Source organism: Mercenaria mercenaria, chromosome 4 (assembly GCF_021730395.1).
Source record: "Mercenaria mercenaria strain notata chromosome 4, MADL_Memer_1, whole genome shotgun sequence".
In the NCBI taxonomy this organism is placed as follows: Eukaryota; Metazoa; Mollusca; class Bivalvia; order Venerida; family Veneridae; genus Mercenaria; species Mercenaria mercenaria.
The window spans coordinates 12396357-12423104 of record NC_069364.1 but is presented as its reverse complement, the minus strand read 5'-3'; the positions used below and the strand labels follow the sequence as shown (position 1 = coordinate 12423104).

At 35.3% G+C, this 26748-nt stretch overlaps 1 protein-coding gene and 1 long non-coding RNA gene across 2 annotated transcripts in view; one reads left to right on the top strand and one right to left on the bottom strand.

Moving 5' to 3' along the window:
* The first annotated feature begins 415 nt into the window (after nucleotides 1–415).
* The window catches only part of LOC123552669 (uncharacterized), a 31474-nt gene continuing 5141 nt past the window's right edge, over nucleotides 416–26748 (top strand). Inside the window, exons 1-20 of the mRNA XM_053540050.1 lie at nucleotides 416–555; nucleotides 2642–2718; nucleotides 3092–3198; nucleotides 3527–3616; nucleotides 3797–3937; nucleotides 4236–4355; nucleotides 4668–4857; nucleotides 5667–5743; nucleotides 14969–15084; nucleotides 15971–16095; nucleotides 16499–16591; nucleotides 20678–20850; nucleotides 21497–21592; nucleotides 21849–21977; nucleotides 22720–22863; nucleotides 23598–23682; nucleotides 24007–24116; nucleotides 25533–25689; nucleotides 25942–26076; nucleotides 26458–26643. Of these exons, the coding sequence (XP_053396025.1) occupies nucleotides 440–555; nucleotides 2642–2718; nucleotides 3092–3198; nucleotides 3527–3616; nucleotides 3797–3937; nucleotides 4236–4355; nucleotides 4668–4857; nucleotides 5667–5743; nucleotides 14969–15084; nucleotides 15971–16095; nucleotides 16499–16591; nucleotides 20678–20850; nucleotides 21497–21592; nucleotides 21849–21977; nucleotides 22720–22863; nucleotides 23598–23682; nucleotides 24007–24116; nucleotides 25533–25689; nucleotides 25942–26076; nucleotides 26458–26643 (2467 nt within the window). The 5' untranslated portion in view covers nucleotides 416–439. The remainder of the gene's footprint in view (nucleotides 556–2641; nucleotides 2719–3091; nucleotides 3199–3526; nucleotides 3617–3796; nucleotides 3938–4235; nucleotides 4356–4667; nucleotides 4858–5666; nucleotides 5744–14968; nucleotides 15085–15970; nucleotides 16096–16498; nucleotides 16592–20677; nucleotides 20851–21496; nucleotides 21593–21848; nucleotides 21978–22719; nucleotides 22864–23597; nucleotides 23683–24006; nucleotides 24117–25532; nucleotides 25690–25941; nucleotides 26077–26457; nucleotides 26644–26748) is intronic.
* On the bottom strand, nucleotides 8524–14593 carry LOC128556210 (uncharacterized). Its single transcript, XR_008370497.1, has 3 exons — nucleotides 14177–14593; nucleotides 11261–11346; nucleotides 8524–10081 (listed from the first exon to the last, which is right to left on the bottom strand). It is a non-coding gene; the product is annotated as an uncharacterized LOC128556210 (long non-coding RNA).

The following is a 26748-nucleotide window of genomic DNA, read 5'->3' as shown; positions in this document are numbered from 1 at the left end:
GTAGAGCCGAGAAAAGTGATGAATATCCAGTTATATTTTTTCTTTTGCTCACAGAAACTACATGGTCTTAGTTCCAGGGACGGCCATGGGAGTACAACACATAGGACTTCGTATGAGAACTCCGATTGAATTACGAATAGTATTTTAGTGGAGAAGCGGTGGATCTGAATCTGCGGCCCTGAGATTGACAGTCAGATGTGGTAATTACTTAAAGTTGGGCTACGTTTATTTATACCACGGTAAAAATACGCGTTAATTAAAATCGCTTTAATTCGAGAAACGGATTCCATTTTATCCAGTCAGTTGATTTAGGTAAAGCAGTGGTTCTAAATAAGAAATAGATATCATCGTTTTGACCTCAGTAGTTATCTTTGGTCAATAGACTGTGCTGTACAACACGAAGATCAACTTACAGGGCATTCTTGCAAGTAAATGAAAAATGGTAGATGTTAAAACGAGGACTTTGCAACTTTATGTGCTTATATTTCTCCATGAATCCGCATCGTCAGATGTGCACATCTATGTCAGTCCTCACGGATCAGATCAAAGTCATGGGTAAGAAAATTAGATTTAGCTTTTTTGTCTGTGTGATGAAAATATTAATCTGTGGAGAAATGATAACTTATGAACTTACTTCTATGGTATATCTTCACATTTGCACAAAAATACAATTTAAAATTAATTTTGACATATACAGTTTATCATTTTATTAATATTCCCTTATATTTTAATACAAGAACGAAGTTAAGCTGTTATCTCTTGAGTCAAAGTTGCTTCCCATGGAAGTACACTCTGTGTATCATTTAATTAAGGTTCGTGTGAATACACCTCATTTCTGTACTTGTGTCATGTGTAAATGTTGAGTTCTGCTCAACCCGGGGCTAGAGGGCGTGGACAGTAGTTTGCATTTTTACTACCGTCCGTGAACAGGCTCAATCAAACCGAATCAGCAACATTTTGATGTATGCCGTGTTCGGCGACCTGTGGTTTTCCGCTCTTTTTTCGATTGCAAGCCCATACCCTACGAGAGGTTAACAATACACAAGAAAATACAATTTCTATTAACTGATCAATATTTCATTGTAACACATGTTCGATTTGAGATTCCATACAGCTATAAATTATTCTGCAATGCTTAGACCAAGCTATGTTATTACTTAATTGGTCTAGTTTTTCCATTCATCCTTAAGATGAATTTTAATTCCTTTTATGGACTTTATAGTGCTCTCTTGTAATCATCAATTTAAGACTCCCCATATAACACAATCCACTGGACCTGCGTCTGGAATCTGTTATGAAATTAGCTTTTAGATAGTCCGATTCCATGCCTAGATGTATGTCAATATGCACTGTATTGACCGACCACCTTATTTGTAATTAAATGTTTTGGAAACATTATAGGCACATCTTTTGTCCAAAGGGTTAAAATCATTTAGAGTTCACTTTAGTTCCTTTATAGACTATTCGAATCTCAGTTTTGTCCCCATACGAGAGACCAGCCCATTCGAAAAAATACTGCAGCAAATAAATTACGATCATTGCCACCTTTCCTAATGTAGCATACTTGCCTACACCCACAAGTTCAACCTAATAGAACATTTCCTCAGTTTGCACAGTATTTTACTGAGTCTCCAGGATGTGCCCTTCATTTGTTTACTTGTGCAATGCTCAGCAGATGGACCTTGCATTATTTCCGTAAAACCATTAACAAATCCAAGAGAAACACCCAACTTGGCTGCTATAGATCTGTATAGTGGAGGATTCACTTTCGAGATAATAATTAAGAGCGGTGGACTAAGTAACAAGAGATGTTGCCGCTGTAGAAAGTTTTCAGAACGTTTCATGTATGCACCAACACTATTTTCATTGCATTGCCACCCATTTTGTATGACAAATATTTTGATTATAGCCAAAGGAAATGTTATATATGATGTCATTTACCACTTTTTATACTACAGTAACTTATAATGAATGATTAGTCTTCAAAAGCCCACTCACCTGTGACATTTGATTTAAGACATATTTTCGCCCGTACAGTTTTAAAATTTTCAATGTAAAGTGCATGTCTCGATAAGATATTGTAATAAAGAAAACAATGCAATGCACACATTTTGAAAATTACGTGCACGCCTCTCGGAAATTTAAAGTGTATACTGTCCATCATAAGTTCAACACCTCCTCTAGAAACTGATTCCTGCTGAAATTTTCAACTGCAATAATTATGATTGTTTACAAAATTTATTCATTTCGAATTATCATTCCTGCATAACTGCGGGCATGGTTTGGAATACGTCACCTGCTGCATTGTTCTACGCTTTACACAGATTAGTAATTCCGAAATAATATGAAATAAATCTGTTTAGAATTCCCTGTTTCATGATGTTTCAGTTGTTTAAGTGTCTTGCCTATTTCAAGATTTAAGATTTATTAAGACTGTACTTATTACGTATGAAAGTTACTTATGCCCCACTTACAACAGTTTGAAGCAATACCGTTTTCATAAATTCTTTAAGAATATTTGTAGAAGACGAAAGCGTGCTGAGCATCGCAGCGACTGGCAACCCAATCACTAACCTGCCTGAATAGTAACTTTTGCTCAATAAAATGTTAGGTTTTAGAAATATGTTCATTTTTTACTCAGACAGTCGACAAGTACTGCAATTAAAACTCTCAAGCGTGCTATGGACCTAGCAAATCAAACATCAAATCGCAGTTCAGGTAAGTCGAGTTAATTACAATTCAGGTAAGGCCGGTAATTTTTTTATTTTTTATTTTATTTTATTAGGTGGGACTTTTCGGAAATTATTTTTGTGTAAAAAATGAATACAAGTAAGGGTGTTATGCCTTTCGAGCATCAAATAAGTTGAATTCTAACACCACTGACCATGTTTAATGCATACAAAGTGCAGTTTTGCAACCTAAGTCACGTTTATCACATTTTAGGTTAGTAAAGCCTATCGCAGCATTCCAACTATTTAAAACAAAATTTATGGCTAAAACCGCCGAATAAGTAGTATAGATTAAAAATTATATTTTGTACTGCATTTGTACATAGTAGGTACATTAAAAGCGTGTTTTATTTCATATCTAGTCGTTTATATCGAGTTGATGCAAGGATACCACGATCTTGACCATACGCTGGTTGTTTCGAGGGACAAACTTGTGATCAGAGCATACAATGACCAGGAAGTGCATGTGGTAAAACTAATAAATTAATCAACAAAGATGCACCAGTGCTCCAAAAATAGCTTTATCATCAGGAACATTAACAATTTTAGACATCATTGTCCATAACTGATACATAAGCAAAACAAGGGATAAATACTTGTAAAAGATTACCTACTACTAGTCCAGACATATTCAAAGCGGGAACATTTTAATTTAGGTGTGTCGTATACATTGTATTGCTTTTCAAATAAATTTCTGAGAAGCGACAATTAACAAATCAGACGAAATATGTGACACTTCTCATATATTAAATAATTATCACTATAAATATTTTCTCTTTAGTAACTCTGTATTTCAGACTGGAGGTCAACGGGTCCCAAATGCTTTATTCAAAACAGTAACAGATCATGCCGTTCTGTCAAGACTTCCGGTAAAATCGCATGCTAACGTAAGTTCTGTTTAAATATTCAATATAGCTAAATATGTGTATATAAAATACTGTTAGGAAATCATCCGAAATCTATGTGAAAATATTATCATTTACATACGTCAAGTAAATCTTTATGACAGCACTTTTATCACTGCTATTCTACACCATATTGAAAATGTTTCTAATTGTGTACACTAGGTTCGTGTCGCACATCTTCCGGATATTGGTATATCTGACTATGGGAAAATGAGTACAAGAGGTGGATGGTCACGTGCTGCAATGCCCATGGAAGTTTCCTACAATGGAGAAATTCTACATATTGCTCAATGGCCTGACGAGGTAAAGACGATTGCTAATTGAAATGTCAATATTAGCACTGCATTGACGTGCCGAATCCTTTTGTAATATTTCAATACAATGCAAATAGGAGAGCAAACAGTTGTTCATATATTAATTATTTGTCCTGCATGTTCTTATGCTAGATGCACAATATACTTACTTACAATGTCCTTAGAAATAACAGATTATACTTTTAACCAGTTAATAATGTGATTAATACCGAACTGCTTTTTTTCATTTGGCATTGTATTCAACGTTAGTTTATAATACAATTCACTGCACCAATTGTGTATTTTAGGGATTTATCAATATTGTGAATGTTCCTGACGGTAAAGATGGGCTGCGATTTCGATACAATTCATCAATACCACAATCCTGGCACAATGAAACCGATCCTTGGGTTTATGGATACTGGAAAGTTTAATCTTTGGAAACAATTATATTCGTTGACTTAAACCTGATGAAGCAAGCAACATTTATTGTTGAATTTAAAAGGGGATCATGATATGCTAATATGGATTATTTAGTTCATTTCTAAGATCTTGTTCGACATAAATATTCATCAGAGGAAGCAAATTTTACAAGTTATGTTTCGAAATCAATATGAAGACAATTGGTCAATGACTTACATATGACTATCATAACAAGATAATTAACTTTTTTTTCAAACCAAAAAGACGATATGACCTCCCGTTGGTTGATAGTATGCATAGTATGGTTGACAATATATACCACAGTGATACACGGTCCCACACACTACATTATGTATACTCATATACAGCCTTCAAATGTAATGCTTTTCTTTCGAAAATTATGTAGGTTTTGGAGTTGGTCGGACAGTTTAGCAAAAGTTAAGTCTTTGAATACTACAAGTCAAACAGTTACACTGGCTGAAAGGATTAGTTATGGTCTCAAAATAGGTTAGTTTACAAGTTTTTGGTATTTACTTCTCTTCTTTAACGAATGACCTGAAATAATTATGGTGACATGTACAGACGTAATCAAACTGCTCACTGATAAACAAGACAGTTTTGTTAGCCCGTTTACCATCTATTTTGATTTCAGATTGCATCATAACCGTATTTCCCTTTTCTTTGTTTGTATTTATCAAAAGCGTCTGCGACTGAGCTGCTTTTTATAATTGTTTTCTGTTCTATTTCGTCTATCACTTAATGGTATATCTCTTGGTGCCTTGTCCTCTGGCATTGTGTGTATGTGTATACGTTTCGTCAGCTTTTCTTTCTATATACATTTACATAAGCATTTCTTCGTTTTAGATATCATCTCTTTAGTAACAATTTCGAGTGTAAAGGATTCGCTTGGCAGAGATAACTTTAACTCACACTGTCCTCCAACTTTGTAACAGGACGCAGTTTAAGAGCGAGATTATGTATGCAGTCGTCAGTTTAAACTTCCAAGTGGTGTTTTCCCACTGACCGTTCCAGGCGGTACCTCAGAGTTTATTTGTTTGATCTCAGTTCTCTGTGCCGTCTGTGCCTTACTTTATCTGTCTTTCAGGCATGTACACATCCGAACGTACACTGATTCCAAGTCAAGTTTTGGGGCGAAGGCGGGGACTACGTTCTTGGAAAGTGACTGCTGCTATTAGTCATAGTTTATTAATACCCTAAGTATCAAATGACTTCGGAACATGTGCTTGTGTAATTAAATGTAGTACTAACAACAACAACTTCAGTACATTGGATGATTTTGCATTTTAAACTTACAGGTCACTGGAATGATTTGCATGCAGACCAAGGTGGTTACTTTAGGTTCCTCAACATATTTTCTGCTTTGGATCAGCCGGTTAGTACAGGCATAAGTTTTGGCTAGTCCATTCGCCAAAAATGTTTCAAACAAATAATATATCTTGACATCATGCTATTTGTAGAAAAAAAATTACAGCTGATTTTATAGAAAGGCAAAACTTACAACTACCTATAGTGTTTCCTTCATTTTCTGGAATATGTCACCGTGTTAATTATAAAAACTAGAAACAGAAATGAACAACTGATATTCAGTTTTTCACAGAAATGAAATTTGCTTTCTTCAGTGATTGTTCTGACAAGTTTATAATGTATGGAAAAATAAGCAAGATAATGTCTTAAATAATTTCAAGGATACGAAATGCTTCCTTTTTACAGTGTGTGTGTTAAAAGTAACTATATATCGCGAACTTGCCATAATTTTAGGTTTTGCAAGATCAACGAAAAGAAAATCTTTTATATTATAGCTTTCCTATACGTATTTTGTAAGCATTCATATTGACAAAACTTTTTTTCTGCGTATGGTTTTAATATGAAATAAGGCACTGCCTCAATCGGGAATCGATCAGACTTCAACTCATCCCTTTAACATTTAAAAAAAACTGTCTACTAGGGTGTTTAATAACAGGCAAATTGTTGAGAAGCACAATGACAGACTTAAGGTGATCACAACAGCTCACACTGTGCTCAGGTGAGCTAAAAATCATACAAACTTAAAAGTTACTAGATTGCAACTCACTGTTTACAAGACTTAACAGACACACATTAACAATCTATTTGCACCACGGCAGGTTAAGAGCTCAGTCTAGGGATTAGCCTTCTTGTGCAGGCTTGGTTTTTTCTATTTGTGTTAATTGTAATTCTGAAATTACTCGTAAAACAAATCCTAATTTTGCTTTTATATAAACATCACAAAGACTTGCATTACACTTTATTTATTGATAAACTGTTCACATGTTTAAGTTTTATCTGTATACACATTTATAATGACTCACAGATCACATAATTTGTTTTATCCATACATGAAATATAGCTGAACTGTGAATAACAACTTTAATAACAGTACTGGATGCTTTTGTCAGGCTTTGAAATAAGTATTGTCAAAATAAGAAATGTGACTTGCTGTAATCTGTATTCTAAAATGTACAATTTCTCTTACAACAAGAACAAATAAACAAGAGGGCCATGATGGCCCTGTATCGTCTCACCTGGCATATTGACATAAAGATCATCAAGATCAACATTCTGACCAAGTTACATTAAGATATGATCATAAATGTAGCCTCTAAAGAGTTAACTAGCTTTTCCTTTGATCTGACTTGGTGACCTAGTTTTTGACCCCACATGACCCAGATTCAAACTTGACTGAAAGATCATCAAGATTAACATTCTGATTAAGTTTCATGAAGATGCAGTCATAAATGTGGCCTCTGGAGTGTTAACAAGCTGTTCCTTTGATTTGACCTAGCGACCTAGTCTTTAATCCCACCTGACCTAGATTTAACTTGGCCTATAGATCATCAAGATTAAAATTCTGACAAAGTTTCATTAAGATATGGTCATAAATGTGGCCACTACAGTGTTAACAAGCTTTTCCTTTGATTTGACCTTGTTACATGTACCTAGTTTTTGACCCTAGACGCCCCAATATCAAACTTGTCCAATATTTTATTGAGGGTAACATTTTGACCAAGTTTCATTAAGATTGGGCCAAAATTGTGACCTCTAGAGTGTTAACAAGCTTTTCCCCTGATTTGACCTGGTGACCTAGTTTTTGACCCCACTTGACCCAGATTTGAATCTGATCTATGGATCATTAATATTAACATTCTGACCAAGTTTCATGAAGATATAGTCTTAAATATGACCTCTACAGTGTTAACAAGCTTTTCCTTTGATCTGACTTGGTGACCTAGTTTTTGATTCAAGATGACCCAACATCAATTGTGTCCAAGATTTTATTGAGGGTAACATTCTGACCAAGTTTCATATAGATTAAGTCAAAATTGTGACCTATAGAGTGTTAACAGTCAAATTGTTGACGACAGACGGACACAGGGCGATCACAAAAGCTCACCTTGAGCACTTTGTGCTCAGATGAGCTTAATGCTAGAGTTGTCACAGGAGTGACGAATTATACCCCCACAATATGGCCTTATCAAAGAACTAAGCCAATAACAAAGCAGCATTTTCTTGAGCTATTACCTAATGACTTCAAATTCAATCTCCATAGTTTCATGATCCTCCGCCCAAGTGTTCTCAAGTTGTTGTATGGAAAAGGTTTTAAATGTTCTGGGTCATCCTGACCTTTGGAACTCTAATCAATACAGGTAATCTGCTGGTCAAGACCAACCTTGTACTAAATTTTGTGTTTTCTCATACCAAGCATCCTGAAGTTATTGTCCAAAAACCGTTTTAAAGAACCGTTATTTATTTTGTTGAATTTAACATCACAGCGACACAGGATAGGTCATATGGCGACTTTCCAGTTTTAATGGTGGAGGAAGACCCCAGGTGCCCCTCCGTGCATCATTTTAAAGAACCGGGTCAGTGTGACCTTGACCAGTGACCTAAACATCATTAGGGGTCACCTGCTGGTCATAATCAACCTCCCTAACAATTTTCATGATCCTAGGCTCAAGCATTCTCAAGTTATAATCTGAAAAACATTTCACTGTTTTGCCTTATTGTGACCTTGACCTACTGACCTCAAAGTAAAACTTGACCTGTTCTTCATGATGTGACACCTGTGTACCAAACTTTATCATCCTAGGCTCAAGGTCTCAAGTTATCGTTCGGAAACGGTTCAACTGTTCAAAATCACTGTGACCTTGACCTTTGATCTATTGACCTCAAATTCAAACAACCTGTATTTTATCATGTTACACCTGTGTTACAAAAGCTATGATCCCAGGCCAAAGCGTTTGCAAGTTATCTTGACCTTTGACCTACTGACCCCAAAGTCGAACTTGACCTGTAACTATGTACCAAAAAATATTTAAATCGGTCAAGCTTTTCATGAGTTATCATCTGGAAGCCATGAAAACCTACTGACTGAAAGACAGACAAGCTTACTACATGGGGGTATAACAGAACATTCTCTTTAAAATCTCATGAAAAATATGAGAACTAGATGCCCACCGGCAATATGTCAAGCCCACCAGCTGTCAAAAGGACTGGGAGTTGTGCATGAAACTCCTTGTCTCATTGAGGCAAACATTTATGCCAAATAAAAGAGATTGCAAAAAGTTACAATATAAGTTATTTACAGTAACAACAAAGGAACGTAAAATTATAAAAAAAAAATTTAAAAAAAATTCACACAAAAATCCGCACCATCAGAGATAGGTCAAAATACACCTGAAAACTGGATGTAACATGCATGTTGTACTACAGAAAAGTGGTCTTGATTTTTCCCTACGACCAGTAATAAACAAGTTACAAATGTAAGCTATTTATAGTAACAACAAAGGGAAGTAATTCTAGGATCTTATGCATAACACTCCGTCGCATGATGATGAACAATTGTGCCAAGTTACATCAAAATCCCTCTATGCATCAAAAAGAAATGCTCCAGACAAAGTCATTCTTGTATCTGACTTTTGACCTCTAAGTGTGACCTTGACCTTAGACCTGGTTCTTCCGCATGACACTCCGTCTCATGGTGGTGAACATTTGTGCCAAGTTACATCAAAGTCCCTCCATGCGTGAAGAAGAAATGCTCCAGACAAAGTTGTCATTCTTGTATCCTTTGACCTCTAAGTGTGACCTTGACCTTAGACCTAGGGACCTCGTTCTTGCGCATGACACTCCACCTCATGATGGTGAACAATTGTGCCAAGTTGCATCAAAATCCCTCCATGCATGAAGAAGAAATGCTCCGGACAAAGTCATTTTTGAATTTGACCTTTGACCTGTAAGTGCGATCTTGACCTTTGAGATAGGAACCTGGGGCTTGTGCATGACACTCTGTCTCACTGAGGTTAGCATTCATACCATATATAAACAAGATTGCTACATGCATGTCCAAATTATGGTCCGGACAAACAAATCCGGACGCACGCACGCACGCACATAACACCGAATAGACATTTGGACAACTATGTCTTCGCTTCCGCAAGCGGGCTCGACAATAACAAAACCAATGTGATAATCACATTATCTCTTAAAGTAACAGAGCTTAGTCAAACACTGCTGTTCTCAAAATATATTTAGTTTCTAAATAAATCCTGAATTCCTATCCTTAAAAGTTTTTTTTTTATTAAAGTTCCCTTGTTCTTCTGTCTTTTTATATTTTCTGGTGTTTCTTTCTTGCTTTCCAAGTATACTGGATTTGTTGACCTTCCATTTTGTAGCTGCCTTCTCTCAAGAAGTGAACCTGTAAAACAGAAATCAAATATTGTAAATTGATAAAAAGATCCCATGAAAAATGTGACCTGTAGAGTGGTCACAAGCAAAAGTTTACTGACGCACGAACGGACGACGGATGCCGCGCTATCACAAAAGCTCACCTTGTCACTTTGTGACAGGTGAGCTAAAAAATCAATATCTGAGAACCGCTTCCTGCGGTAACACTAAAATGTAAATAAAATTAAACCATTTGTTTATGTGATTTTTGGGAAATGTTACCTTGCATTTTGGGATGTTGGGAAAAAAATGCAGTATTTTTGGATTGGGAAGTGGCCGAATATAGGTCTCTGTCATATAAGGATGAAAAGCCATGCCGGCTAACAATTTCTGACAAGAAATCATTTTCAAAGTTTTTCTTTTCGGTGAGTTCTATATGGAATTAAATTCTTTGGGTAATTTTGAAAGAGGACCACCCCATGATCATTCTGTGAAGTTTGGTGTAAATCTGCCCAGTGGTTCTGGAGAAGATTTTTACAAATTGTTGGCACATGACGGACATCAACTCATGTTGTCACCATGTGACAGGTGATCGAGCTAATAATTGTTTAAATTTGCATACATGTATTAAATTTTATGGATTTGTCCAGAAATGCTTTATCATCAAGAAAATGAAATGGAGTCTTACTAAGGTCTAAAAAAAATTTTGTTTCTGGTAACATGCTAAAAAAAATTAGGGTTAGGTAGGTCGGAAAAACTTTTTCTTTTGGATTTTTTAAAATTATTTTTAGGGAGACTTTTTGGAAATTACTTTTGTGTCAAAAAATGAATACAAATAGGGGGGTTATGCCTCTAGAGCATCAGTAAGTTGATTTATAACATCACTGTCCATGTTTAAAGCATAAAAAGTGCAGTTTTGCAACTTTTTGTCAAAAAAGTTGAAAAAAATGTTCTCAAAGACAAAGGCAGACGGACCATCCATTTAGGGCCGGGCCAAAAATTTATGGTAGGTCAGGATACAGGAAACAGACAATTTTTTTTACGCCTAATGTTCCTTGGTATTTGGTTCTATGCACTGACTCAATCGCAAAAATCTGTTTACACAAATACTAATTTGTATACAGTATATCATGCCTTTTGAATGATTGAAACTGCTTCCCATGGTGCACAGCTGCAACTATATAATAAAGAAACTGAAAGATAGAAATACCTTATGAGCCTCAAGCAAGTGGTTTCAGTCTGTCAACAAGCACTTTGGAGCAGTACAACAATACTCTGTATAATAGACCAATATGCCTGAAAATAGTGAAAGGTGAGCAAATTAAGAAAACATGGACAACCAGCTGTTTTGAAATTTCAAAGGTCTAAGAGCTAACATTATTTTTGCAGTTTATCAATTTTCATGCCAATAAGATGACCCCAATTATATCATTGGCATGGCGGGAGAAATTTGTTAAATAAAACTTTTTTTAATGAAAATAAAACAGTAGCAAATTTTGTCAAAATGTATAATGAAACGAAGTAAATGCGGTTAAAAATTTCAGTTTTGAAAAAAGAAAAGTCACTGTATGAGTAGGTTTGTTTACACGACTGACCAGCCAGAACAGCCAAACATTCATAGCTGTCAAGGCTCCACAAAGTCCACGAGTGTGATCGGAGTTCGAAGGGAAGGTTTCCCTCGTGAGGGTCTGGAGGGCGATGATCCTTAAAAGCCGGAAACGCCCTCACATAGAAAATTTAGACTTTTAACACACAATAGATCTGGTTTTGAATAGTCTCCCTCCATGTTTACTTTTTGTGATGTTTAATCATGCGGTAGAAATAACATGTTGCACCGGTGAATGTAAAAGCTGTATTATACGGTATAAAAACACTGTGTCAACGTCACCTTGCATGTTTGATTCAATAATTTTCTACGAAAAAAACAATTGATTGCTTTATTTCTTTAACATGCGTGTGACCTTGAATAGTAGGCGTGTGAGCGTGATCTAAGGCCGAAATGCGTGTGGCACACGCACAATGCCTGTGGCACACGCACAATGCCTGTGTCTTGACAGGTATGAACATTACTTTAACCCAGTGAATTCCAGGTACCTTTTTGACTTGGTGGCCTATGACCTTCACTTTGCTCGGTATCATGAAAAGGCAAAAACAGACTGGTAAAGCAGCTAGAAGAATCTGTTCTGCCTTCCTCAGTTTAGTATGAACACAGGAGCCGACAAAATGCTACAATTGTTTATTGGTATCTGACGGTCATGATTCATAAACGTATAAATTTAAATGTATTTGAGTATGTGTGCAGTGTACAAAATTCTGATTTCAACTAACCATGCTGGCAACCAGATAGAAAATTTTCCAAGCCTGACACCAATTTCACATGCCCGAACTTAAAGCTGAATTTTGAACCATAAAACAACTGGTCTAGCTCATACCCTCAAAATACTTCATCATATTGTTTGGGACATGCTCGACTGGGGATTCCTAGGAGAACAGGAACTGAATGCATCGGACCAAAAAGTAATGTGAGCGGCTTCAGTTTGCATTTGCAGAGCTCAAATTTAACTTTTTTGACCAACGTACTGCAAATTTTAGCATGTAGCTTTTTTTTCTTGTTGCTTAATCTGAAATCTACTTGCAAATTTAGACTTTCAATTAAGAATGTTAGAATATCCTAAAAAATCATGCTAGAACATCAATATATTGTTTGCACGGTTTTCCTTGGTGTACAATTTTGTGCGTTATAACTCAAAATGACCTTCAAAGTAATTCGGAACGCATCATTGACTACTGGCTGAAACTACGGCAAGGCAAATTTTCGTACCTAATATTATAAATAGCGATTCAACTGTATACATGTACGAATATGTAAGATAGCCTGTGTTCTTGATATTATATAGATAGACCTCTACATTTCTTTATAATCAGTAATCCATTCAACAAAAAATGGCTAACCAAGAAAGATGTTGTGTTTTCTGTTATCCTCAAATGAAAGCAAATCTACAAACATTAACAAAAACCGCAACAATTTTGACTATTATTTGTATTTACAAAATAAATTGTGTGAAATTTTTATCTTAACTTGCATTCCATGAAATTGACTTGCATTTAGCGAGTCCAAAATTTGATTTGTGAAAGTAATTACATCTTCTGCATGAGTGTGGTTCTGACTAACTCTTAAACTCTTGCATTTATGGAACAGTTTGAATTCAATTCCTTCATAATTCTGACCAACTAATCGAGCATGCTTCAGAACTCCAGATAAGGGCTGTATTTTTGTAATTACGAACTTGTTAGGATCAGATATGACTTTATTTTAAAATATGGATGTATCAATACGAATTTATTTTAAAATGTGGTTGTATCAGTACGACATGTAAACAGTATTACATATTCCAAAGAAAGATCAAGCCGAATTGCATGTCTGCGCCAAGTTGCGCTTATCAACGCTATCTCGACTGTTGACAATTTGCATGGTGTCAAATGAGTGTGGAATATACGAAACAAACAAATAATGTAATGCATTAACACATAATTTTTTGGACTTCAAAAATTATGCGTCATAAAAATCTGAAAAGGGGAAATAATTCTACCAAAACTGAAGGCAACCAAGTTATTTTTTATTTTAATTTGTGTCATAACTCATATGAACAGATGAACCAAGTTTGAAAGAAATATCTTTACTATTTTTCAAAAAATGTTAGTTTTTATGTCGAAAGCCTGATCGGGCAATGTTACTGGGTCAGCCTGTTTAAAATCTATATTTTTTTCTATAAGCCGATCCGATTCCCTATAATGCTATATTTAGGTCGAGCACAGATTATCAGCAGAATCATAAGCTCAGCTTAATTCCTGTGTATACATGCAGTGGGGTGTCAGACGTTTCACCCCCAAGACTGTTCCTCCCAAGACTTTTCACCCCCAATTTGACGAAATGTCTAGGGGAGGAAAAGTCTTGGGGGTGAAACGTCTGGAATTCCATGCAGTGAGCCTTAGGAAATAATAATCTAAAAGGCCCATTTCAAATTGATGAATAAATAAAAACGTAAAAAATAAGGAATTTCTATGTTTTTTATGGGTGGGGTGTTTGTTTACATTATTATTATACAATGGAAAGTTAGTTACTCACGTTTCTAAAAATGTCAACAGGTCCAACCATGCACATGCTGTAATGGAGTGCCGTCCATATTCTATATAAAAGTAAAATAATTCCATTAATCAGTCATGCCTGCAAGTAAAATCACGGATTTCTTAATTTTAAAAATTCAATATAGGCTTAGTAACAAAGAAGTTCAAAGAAACTAAAGTACCGGAAAGGAATTAAATACGATCTGAAAAGCGACACAAAGGTGAATCTATTCTCTCATTCCCCGAGCTGAAAAACTCGTTGGAGAATGTTTTTGTTTCCTCAAATTTTCAAAATGTCGCCGCCAGTGTAACGTGTATCCACTCTCACTCTAAATATGAAAATGTTCAAAATGTCGCCGTTTAAAAATGCTACTCAGTATTGAATAAAGCATGTTTGTATCACAATCTATATCAGTGTAGTCACGTTACCGGCTGATTAGCTTCTGACGCAACAAAATTAACAGCTTACTTTGAATATTCTTTCGAGTCGCAGACATCTTATTGTGCGGATATTGCGTTTCGCCTACTGATCTGACGGACGCTTATTAACATTAACGAAGACCGTGATATCCCGAATTTCATCGGGGTCGTCGCACGCCCATGGTCTAAACCGGAACTCCATATTTTTTTATTTAGATAGTATGTGTTGTTTGGATACCCTCGTATGTTACCGTAGTGGGATTCGATCCCGATTTTCGTCGCTTCGCGACGAAAATCGGTAAGATCGATTCCCTATTAAACATGTTTCTTATGTGTACACTCCCATTTATACCTAATGTCATGTATAATTCAGGGAGAATATTACATAGACAGAGATCATGGAAACCTCTATGTTTGGTTGCCAAACGATGATGGGAACGCCAAAGTGTCAGATGTTATATATGTGTCAATGATTGACACTTGTATACAGTAGGGAGTTCTAACTATAGTTTATGTTTACTTCATTTATGAATACCAATGGTAAATTGTGTGTAAAAAGGCTGCTATTATATGATTTACTATAATTAGCAACAAATTTAAGTTGAAAATACACAAATATCACATAATTTGCTCAATGATATTGGCACAGTGTGGTAAATAACATATTACTGGAACACTTCCCGTCTCTCGTGTAAGACGTCGAAGTCGCATAGCAATATATATAATAGGTACGGCAATATATGGCTCGGTGTACCTTCTTTAGGATAATGACCATTATTGTGTCATTATGGCAGGACGACACACCAAAGCCGCACATTAACCTCTAATTAATGTGTTTTAACACTACTACTTTATCATAAGATCACCTTACTACACTTCCAATGAGGCTGTCCACAAAGGCAGATAATTTTATTCTATTTATATAAAATTCTTAGTGCTTCAACATGTCCAGAACAACCTCTGTACAGCAAACACATTCCAGTTTTCCTAGAGGTCATTTAAGCACTCAATATAGTCCCTATATGTTGATAAAACAAAGAAATTTAGAACGAAAGTTTGAAGGATATTATTTTAATATCCATTATTGCTGACTAGCATGGTTTTGGTGATGGGAGTAGTAATTTCAACACTAGATATTTGTAACACGCAATGTTACGTAAGATTGACTGGCAAATATTAACATTAAAAGGGTCACGAGAGTCCGAGATTGGTAAATTTGATGATGTCGTTGAATAACTATGAAAATGTTGTTCATTCATAATAAAACTAATCTTTCGCTGATTCTAATAAATCAGTTGATTGATTGATATACAACTTTATTTTGTAATCGGCAAGTCTGTACCTACTTTGATATTACATTAAAATGAATATTTAGGATAAATCGAGGCGTACGACAAGTAATCTTTGAAGGTTTCACGTTGGAAGCATGTAGAGGCTATGGAATCTTTGGAACAAACGTACACAATATCCAGTTAACAAAATTGGAAATAAGGAATACTGGTAAACGAACGTTTACTTTTTTAATTTTCAACAATTGTAGTAAAACTACTCGCAAGTTCAACTAAATTTCCACATTTTTAACTCCTCTAGTAAGTACACGCTATGCAGGTAGGGATTAAGGAGACCGCAAGTAAACCTTTCACAAGTACTGCTAATTCCTAAGGTGGGATCGCAAAAGGTCTACAACTGTTTCGTTCCATATAATTTAAATAATCGATCTAATTAGTTTTTCATGCGTAAAGATAGTTATATTCATGTTTATTTCGATGCGCATTAAAAGGTTATACACACTTGGTTTATTAAAGAAACATTAAGAATTGAGATATCAAGGATTTAACTTCAGAAGTCTTAACTAATGTCAACAGCACTGAAGTAACATACCATACTTTCTTCCATACGCTAGGCTCCGCAACTGTGACGTTATCTGGTGACTCCCGTGACTGCTCTGTTAGTCGGTGCCTCATACATGATACCAATGGTGGAGTGTTTATAAGCGGTTTGTAAACGTTAACCTTTAAAAATATTAACAATATCTTCCAGGAGATGGCAAGTGGGGGCAGGGGTATTCCGTAATTTGTAAACACACCCAGATACTCACATATTTCTATTTCTATGTAAGTTTCGGCACGTTATTACGGCACATGCCATACTCTTACATGAAAATAAGTTATGCATGTTTTCATGAAGTCAATCTTGACGAAGCAAAACCTGCAAAGCATAGTGTCTGTCATCCATAATGGTTTAGGAGAAAAGGCGGCATGAAATATACAAGCTACCCTTAAATGGCATTGACGGAAAAGTTTATAATGCAATGAAAAGTATGTACGAGCATACCACCTTATGTATCAGAATAAAACAATTAGTTAACAACTTGGTTCGATTGTAAGTCCGGCGTTGTTCAAGGAAATACTCTTTCGCCGACGCTCTTTGTCATATTTATTAACGATTTAGTGGGTGAAATAAACGATCTTGGTATTGGGATTGACATGAACGGTGCTTCTATTTCGATGTTGCTTTATGCGGATGACATTGTTTTAATAGCGAATTCAGAAAATGACTTACCACAAATGCTAGATAGGTTATAATGCAGTAATTCGGTCAAAAATGTGCTTCCGTGGTGTATCGAAAGAAGTCCGTAATAAATAGATCCTAATTTTTCCATTTTTCACGCATTTGCGCGTAAATCGGGGGTCAAATGGGCATTATTTCACTCGTGGAATGAATTTTACAAATAAAAAATTGGACACTTTTCATGCTAATATTCGCATGCTTTCGAGTTGTGTACTTGAAAACGAAAGTAGGGTGTTTATTCTGCGGACCGCTTTCTGAAATGCGGCAGTATGAGGGTACCTGACTTCAGTTGACTTGCATTTCACTGCATACTATTCAACACCCCTTTTTCTTTTCGTTTTCTTGAAGCAAATGTATGGAATCCTTGTGGAAAATAGGTCTACGACGGAGTGAAAATCTAGAAACTGTAACAAAATTGTTCTGAAGTAGCTGAATTTTATATGAAACAAAGAACAATTTCTTTTATTGGTATATAGCCATAAGCTGCACGAGTGGTGTAAGAAATGGCGCGTGTTAATCAATACAGACAAGACAAAGTGTATGCACTTCCGAAAAGGGCGCCAAATACACGTACAGAGTTTAACTATAGAATCGGTAACAATACGCTAGAAACTGTTTCTGAATATAAGTATTTGGGTGTGATCTTTCTATCATTTAACAGTCACTGTGAAACCTTTGGTAAAGGTGCTGGTAGAGCGCTAGGAGGCTTGATAAACAAAGTTCGAGGATTAACTGATTTCGGTTTTAAATCCTACGAGAAACTAGTATATAACTGTGTTGTTCCTGTAATGGATTACTGTTCTACGGTTTGGGGGTATAAACAATTTCAACAGACTGATAACGTTCAAAACAGGTCAATGAAATTCTTTTCAGGTGTACATAGATTTGCTCCAATAGCTGCATTAACAGGTGATCTAGGCTGGCTTCCAAGTCGATATAGACGATGGCTTAACATATTAAGGCATTGGAACAGCTAATTTCTTTTGATAATGATAGAATCACTAAACGTGCGCTCAAATATGACTATGAAAGGTGCAACAATAATTGCTGTGCAGTGAGATTAAGGCTATAATGACCTCTCTCGATCTCTCGAATGTTTGCAATAGCAAAGAAATAATTGACCTTCGAGTGGCAGAACAGAGACTGATTGATCTATATAGTCGTTAGTGGAAAAACACCGTCGAAAATACCCCCAAGTTGAGAACTTATAAACAGTTAAAAGATGTATTCAAAACTGAAGACTATGTTATGTTAAACCTGTCAAAATATGAACGATCAATTGTCGCACAATTCAGATGTGGAATACTCCCACTTCGTATTGAGACAGGAAGGACTTTGAAAATTTTGTTCAAGCAATAGTGTTGAAAATGAGATGCACTTTTTATTACACTGTTCAAAATACAATGACTTACGAACTCAACTATTTGGTGATGTACTACATGATTATGCTCTTAGAGACTTGTTAGACATTGAAAAGATGAATTTTCTGATAAAACACCACATGAGAAAGTTTACAAAATATCTTGTTCAAGCATACTTGCATAGACGTAAGTCTATTTATTTAAATGCATAAATGATCTCGTAGGGTTTTAATGTATGACTTTCCACTATATAATCTTAGATAAGTTTTTCAGATATCTATATTTGCTTACGTTATAGTTCATTTAAATTTACACTGTATTATTACTATTATATTTTGATAGTGACTTATAGGTCCATGAGGCCGGGTGATTCTTGTTTTGTTACTTATATGTTTTGCTATATATTGTATATATCACATGTCACTTTAACAAACATTTTTTTCTTCTTCTTCTTCTATACTATCGATCTGTAAAACACCGCTTATTCGTTCAAATCTACCTCCAGAATAATGACACCAAATTTATGCTACCATGCAGCCAAATATTCGCATCTGCCCTTTTAAGCTAAATGCACATATAAGTTTATTTCTTTTGAAACTTACTTTTCAATAGTCAAAATGATAATTGTAATGCACTTTGAATAAGGATATGCTAAATATTTAAAACAAACCGACCTTTGCAAGATATTTAAAACTGCGCCCATTTGTAGCGCCACACGCCTCTTCGAAGGTAGCATGGGTTAAAAAGTCAGCAGTCCTTTTTAACACACACACAGAGGTTTATTTACTAAATGAACTATACTAAAAAGATACATCAGCTTCTTAAACAGAATTTGTCCGACGATAATTTTTTTAACTAATTTATTCTCAGCCGAAAGTTTTATCTTACATTAACCTAATCACTCCAAACCATCCCAAATCTCCCATACTCCTTAACCTTCTAACATCAGTCTCTATTGTTCATTTATCCATCTCCCTTTCTGAAAAACATGTTCCTTTCCTCTGATTCGATCTCCTTGATTCGGTCTTTTCAAGCATCTCTTCTTGAGTATTTATATCACATCGCAATAACATGTTTACAAGTTATTTCAGAACATTCATGGCAATTTCAAAAACATGACAATCATATCGTCCACCATGTTCTCATATAACCGTAAACAACGAATGCAAAATCAATCACTATTTGGTATTTTCGTTAATAAATGACTGGAACTGAAAAAAAAAACACCAAAATGATTAAGGCTAAATCTAATTAACAAAACATCGTTAACAGCATCAATATGCTAATAAGGTAAACAAAGTATTTAACATTTCAGAACAATTAAAAAAAGTTCCATCGAAAACAATAACAAAAATATAAGAAAAACAAAAAAATAAGGTCAAGCAAATAAATTTCTGTTGAGAACTTGGCAAGATTTGACCGGTTATATTGGTAAATACAGTCATTTAGGCAAATCCTTGATGAATAAAACATTCCGCCGTTACGTAATTTGCTGGAGTAGTAAATGTCAACAATGACATAAACATGTAAACAAAATGATTAAGTGTCTTTAAGAAGTATTTAATTTTTCTACCTTGAACAATATCAGAAAAATAAACAAAATTATAAATTATCTGAAAGCTGATCTGCGCTATGACATTGTGTGATACCTGCAACGTTATGTGTTTATACGATCATTTTTAATCTTCATGCTATTTTATTTTAGAAAAAGATGTAATAAAAGACAGAAAACTTACAAAAATGTCTAGCACATTGCTTCCAAAGAGTCTACACATACCCTTTGTTTTTGTCTCCAGTTAAACCCTTATCATGCTGGACACGATTCATTCTGCCTTTGCGACCTGTGTAGATTATGATCAGCCTGCACATCCATGCAGTCTGATCATGATCTGCACTGTTCACCATTCAGTCAGTATATAAACAACCCTTTTTAACAGTTAATAGTACTGTACAAAATGAAAGATGAACAAGTTCATTATAGAAATTTAGCAGGATAAAGGTTAATATACAGTTTAGAATGGTGACCCATAATCTGATTTGAGTGTATTACAGTTTGTAGTGTATAACGCAATTACACAAACTACAAATTCTAATTAACAGCGGATCTTTGCTTAAAGCTAAATTATTATATTTTTAAATTTCCTTTACAGGCGGAAGTCGAAAGACCCTACAGTCTTCAGGAAACACCATAGAAAACAATGAAATATTCCGGTATGCCCGTGTTGGGGCCCAGGGCAATCACGGCGTTAGTGTTAATGGCGTTGGTCATGTGGTTCGGTATAACCACATTTACTTTGGGCAGTATACTGCAGTGATGTACCACGTAAAGTTTTATGTTGTTGTTGTTGTTGTTTGGATTTAAGTCAAACCTATACAATTTATGCTTTATGGCGAGTATTCTGTCCAGAATTTAATGATCGAGGACGACCGGCAGATGACCCACGTGGCATAATTTCACAAACGGTTGGGAAACTTGGTGTACTGTAGAAACACCAATTTTCCACTAGTTGGATACCTTCCTCGCATGAAAGAAAAGTACCTCTAATAAAGGATTCCAAACCAACACTGAGTTGGTCAAGTGACTAAGTCAGCACACTTAACCTTGACGGTCACGGAGACACCGTGCACGGGCACAGAGATCCTTAACACAGGCACTGAGACCACTGTTTCTCGAATGGTACATTTTACCTAAACAAAACAATACAGTTATTGGATGATATAATATGGAAGTAGATAATGAGAAATGACAAAATCTATGAAAGAAATACTCAAATTAACTCGTGCTGTACGAACCAGAAACCATATAAGTAGCGGGACATAAAAACAACATGAGTATAATAGATGCATTTATATTTCATTTGGTTTCAAACTTAAAAATTTAAGATGAATAAACTTGCAAGAAAACAATGTGTGTTGGTTAAATTTCATGTCATGTCCACACTCACATTTAAAACATCTTTTTTGACTAGGGCAATGATATCGTGATGGAGTATAACCTGTTACACCATAACTGTGCCAACGCTTCTGATTGTGGAGCTTTCCATACCGGCCGCGACTGGACTACTGTAAGTTTATAAGTGTATCTGTCCAATGGTCTTTTCTGTGTTTTGAATAAATTTGGCACTGATTGTATTTATTTAAGAAAGGGATTTGTCCTAATTTATCACTCACAAACAATACTTAAGTAGTCTCAGTTCCTTCACCGTCGTGGCATTTATAGTAAACACGATCCATTTGAGTTTTAATTTTTGTCTCTCGTGTAAAAATATGAACTGGTCAATTACTTTCCACCTTAGCAACTAACCTTTATGTTTCCCAAAGCGAGGCAACATTATACGTTATAACATTGTCCACCATACTTTGAGGCTGGTTCCTGGAGCAGATGCGCGCGGAGTAATGTTGGATGACCAGTCTTCAAGCACCAGTATAACAAACAATGTGTTTTATGACGTAAGTATTAATGACGTTTAAATGTAATAAATGTAAAACAAGCAGCAGTTATTCGTTCGACATTTTGTCATCGATGTTTTAAATCACTGAGCTAAGGAAACATATAAAACACAAATAACACAAGAAAGTCGTGATACTCTGTATCACAATGGCCCATGAATAGAGCCTGCATGGAAATGCTTTGAAAGAACTGGTGCAAATGAAGGAAAAAGTTTTTTAGACTTTAGCTTTTATACAAATAGACAGGTCCTGATGGAGGGAAATTTGTTCTCCAGTCATTTAACTTTCGATAGCAAGTATTAAACCTCAGAGCCCAATACCAATAATTAAACCATTAGACCTCGGGTTACGACATTTGTATCTTTGAAGGGACAAAACTCACAGCCTCCCGCCTTTGTTATAATAGCGGTCTACCAAGGCCCCAGTATTGTTATATTTTCTGGAGTTAAATCAATATGTATGTAATAGAATTCCACTTAAGCCGGTGCTAGTGAGCGTGAGTGGATCAGACTCAATCAAACTCAGTCTGCTGTTACTTTGCAAGATTGCATTCTTTTCTTCCAAAGGATCTTCTCATAGATGTTATTAACCATAAATATAATTGCAGAGCAACCGCATAAACCAAGTTGTTGCTAAAATCAACAAACAAATCTGAGTCAAAAATGTGATCCTTTATTTTTTTATTGAAAAATAAAAGAAATAATGTGTTGTTGCTGTTGTTTTTGCTTGATATATCTCATAGAATAACGTACACGCTAACATCGGAGGCGGACGTTATAACGTGATAGCCAACAATGTGATGTACAACGCAACAAGATACAGTATACAAGTAGATAGCAGAGGGACATCCCATCACAATGACAAAACACTCATCGCGAGGCTTCATGTACGTATATTTCTTTTTATCATCATTGTAAAGTTTCATGCAATGCTTTTTGGTCAAAAGAAAAACCATCACTTAACATATTAAATACATCAATGTCACATGTGCAATCTGATGACACCGGCCCCGACATTATTATTTTAAATATGCAGCCTGAAAGTAAGCATGTGTACGAAATTAGAAAAAACACTCGCGAAAGCTGTTTGTTTCGTAAGTATTTTAAGCAGCCGATTTTGATAATGTTGGTTGCTAGGGGGTTCGTTTTGAGGAGGCTGCGCTTTTGGTGCGTGGCACTCCCTGTTTGATATTTTTCTTTGGTTTTAAGATTTTGGGCGGACGATTCGGGGCATTTTCTTTATTTTGTTCCTTACTTTCAGAAATTCTACTCTTACCTTTAATTATTAGTATTTTGTATAAAAATGCTAATTTGTATTTTGAGATTGTTTTACATATTTGGAGGAATAGAAATATTTATGACGGACATTGGTACATGAAATACCTTTTAGATGGAACTGTTTATACTGGACTGAATGTAAACAATGTTCTAACGAATGAGTCTGCCATAACTGACATTTAAAAAAAAATCCACCTTCAAAGGCTTAATGCATCCTCTCATCAGTTACAGATTATTCACTAACAGTCTATAGTTTCTTTGAAAGTAGAAACACAAGCTGTGAAATTTTATATTTGTCATATGACACAAAAGGAAATGTCATATATATGTTCTTATTTCAAAGGCTGTGCCTTACAATAGCTCTTTGTGGACGTTACGCTATCCAGAACTGAAATATCTTACACTACCAAATGCCAGTCTGCCAGAAGGTAAGAATACGAAATGCGAACCTGTAAATTCAGAAAGCTTAATGCCTCATTTAAGAACAAACGATTCTTTCATTGTCAGAACCTCAGTCTGTGCCCGAACGAAACAAAATTTGTTTCATGAAAAAGTGTACTAGTATGTGTACTGACATCCAAATTACTGTAAATGCGAAACAGTTTTCATTTTGTTTGTCATGTCTATTAACTATTACGCCTAAGCAAATATTCCTGTATTTTTTTCGTTTACAATCTTTTGCTGCAGTTTCAAACTATTTATGACATTTTAACCCTCTTAGAGTCATTAAAGTTTCATTTCTTTTGTTACAGGAAATCAAATCGTAAAGAATTTGGTGTTCAACACTCCACACAAAGAATACATACATATAAGCCAGAATTTCAACAAGCCCAGGTTCTTTAATATCTCGGAAACAGGATATGTAAGTGGCCGTAATAGAGCATGGACAAAGAACTAACGCTAGCTTGTGCTCTCCGATAGTAATCATTACTGCCGATAAATATCTTCTTTAACCTTTAGCTGCTGGCTGCAAGTGATTCTGTCTTTGTGACCAGTTTAGACCAAGATTAATCTGCACATCCGTGCAGACACTGTTCGCTATTCAGACAGTATCTTTTTCATAAGCACCCCAACAGTTAATGGTACTGTCCTAATTGAAAGACGGACAAGTCCATTTCAGAAATTTAGCAGGAATACCACAAAAGCAGATATGTTTTGTTACGTGTGCCGTGGGCAACATTACAAATCTAGTTATAAAAAATAATGTATTTCAATCACTTTTTATGTAAGCCAATGGTAGTTACTCTAAAATCAATAGTTATAAACAAGGACCACTGTGACTGCACTTCACCATTTGGGATATTAGCAACAACATTACTGTCGAGAAGTAACTCTGACAGACACCACCTTAGGGGTCATGGACGCAACTGTCTTAAGTCTTTTGCTGTATAGTCGTGTTTTAACATTTATTTTCACTTCTTATTGATATTACCTCAATGCTCATAAGAATGGACTCTATAATAAATTAAAGCGACGAGCTCCTACTACTGGAAGATGACATGGTTGAGCAATAATCACATGGGAGAAGAAAATAGTGATCGCATTTTAATGTCATATAAATTGACAATTCTGCAATATTAATAGTTTTAATGATCTGGATGTAAGCAGATTTAAATAGGTCATCCTCGGAATACAAATTATGCTACCGGAAATACTTAAAATTTCAAGACGTTGAGACCAAAAATAACTTGCTCTTTAATATATCAAACTTTGGAAGATAGTAAGTTTGCTGAAAATATTTATTACGACAGAAGTTTTGATGGTACACTATTCTTCCACTCAAATCAACTTTCCAATCAGAATCAAAGAGCCTGGCCGTCTGACAGACATCAGAAAACTTTTCCTTGGTACAGGGACTTTTCCTGCTAAAATCAATGCAGCAGCAACGGCAAATGCAGTGATTAGAAAAATGTAGAACTATTAATTGTCTTTTTTTCTCTAGATAAGAATCAAGTGTTAGTTATGCCCGCGACCTTTTAAGGAAAAATCAAACCACATTACTACAACACAGTCGAAATAATTAAGAAAATAAATTATCTAACCAACTCTAAAGTAATCCATAGCTCTTTAATAGAATTAAATGTTGTACACAGATTTCCAGACAATTATGTCGTTAGCGTTTTGCAAAATTCGCAAATGTACGTCTTTATAAAAATTACATAAAAATGTAAATATAACTACTAACTAAGTATTCAATACGACGGAAAAACGCATAAGAAAGAAAAAGATGATTATTTACTTGTTTATTTACTGAAGTCGTTTATAATTCTTTCAACAGTCTCTAGGCATGACTGATCACTATAATATTGCGAATGGTGACTACAGGCTGAAGTGTTATGCAGCCGAGTGGGCTAATAATGTCAATTTCAAACAAGTTCCTTCGCCGAACGATGTCGGTCCAAGAGCTGCAGTCGGACCAATTTACCTCCATAGAGGTAAGTATACAATGAATCTCTTGCCGTTTCAGTGTTAGGTATCTTCAGGTAACAACACATAAATCTGAGACTACCGTTTAATTGGAATACTAAATCATAAGAGTTTGTAGTTTTAATAAACGTTTTCCAGGGTTCTATACTAATAAAAGTGTCATTTAAATTGCGTCAGGAAATCAAATACTATCAAAAAATATTGAGGATCTTCTGGAATCAAAGAACGCCAACTACTTTTTCTCTTCTTGCTGTTTTTAGGTCCGTCACACTTAGTTAACCTTAAAGATTCGTCTGCTGCATGTACTACACATGCTCCAGTAACAGATACACCAGTTTCAGCTTATCTGCCAGATGGTTCACGTAAAAACGATATTTATAATGTATCAAACGAAGGTAATGTCAAATCTTGTTTTCTTTTTCGGTTGCACGTCTGTAAGAATTAGTAGGTTTTTTTTTCAATCTTACTTTGGTTTTAAGTTATAATTCGAGCAGTCGTGCATTGTAGTTCAATACAAAAATTATAAACCTTTTTTTTTTTGAAAAGAAAACAGAACGGCGAGATAGAATATCAACCAAATATGTTAGGCATACATCAAAGCAGGATTTAGTGGTGACTGATAATTGTATTTTAAACCACTACGCATAATAATATTTGAAAGTTTTGAAGTGCGTCATGTCACTATTTTTCTTAATATATATATATGTATATTGTATTTTGCATGCAAAGCGAATTTTCGACTTGTAGTCGGTTCATCATTTATACTTCCTTTTAAGGCTGTTGGTTAAGTGTATCTGGCTGCAAGGATCATCCAAATACTGGAACATACAGAGATACATATGGTGAACAACATGAACATGCTGCCGACAACGAAACAATGTGCTTTCGTCGAGCTGTAGCGCAGTGGCATTATTGTGGATCCCATAAAGATGAACAAGTAGCAGCAATATATGGACCTTCAGGTAACGAAGCATTCTATAATACGATAACCAGTTTGATAAAAACGGTTGTTTGTGCAATATGATGCATTGCCACTAAATAAACAAACGACTGGAGAGAATTAGGCA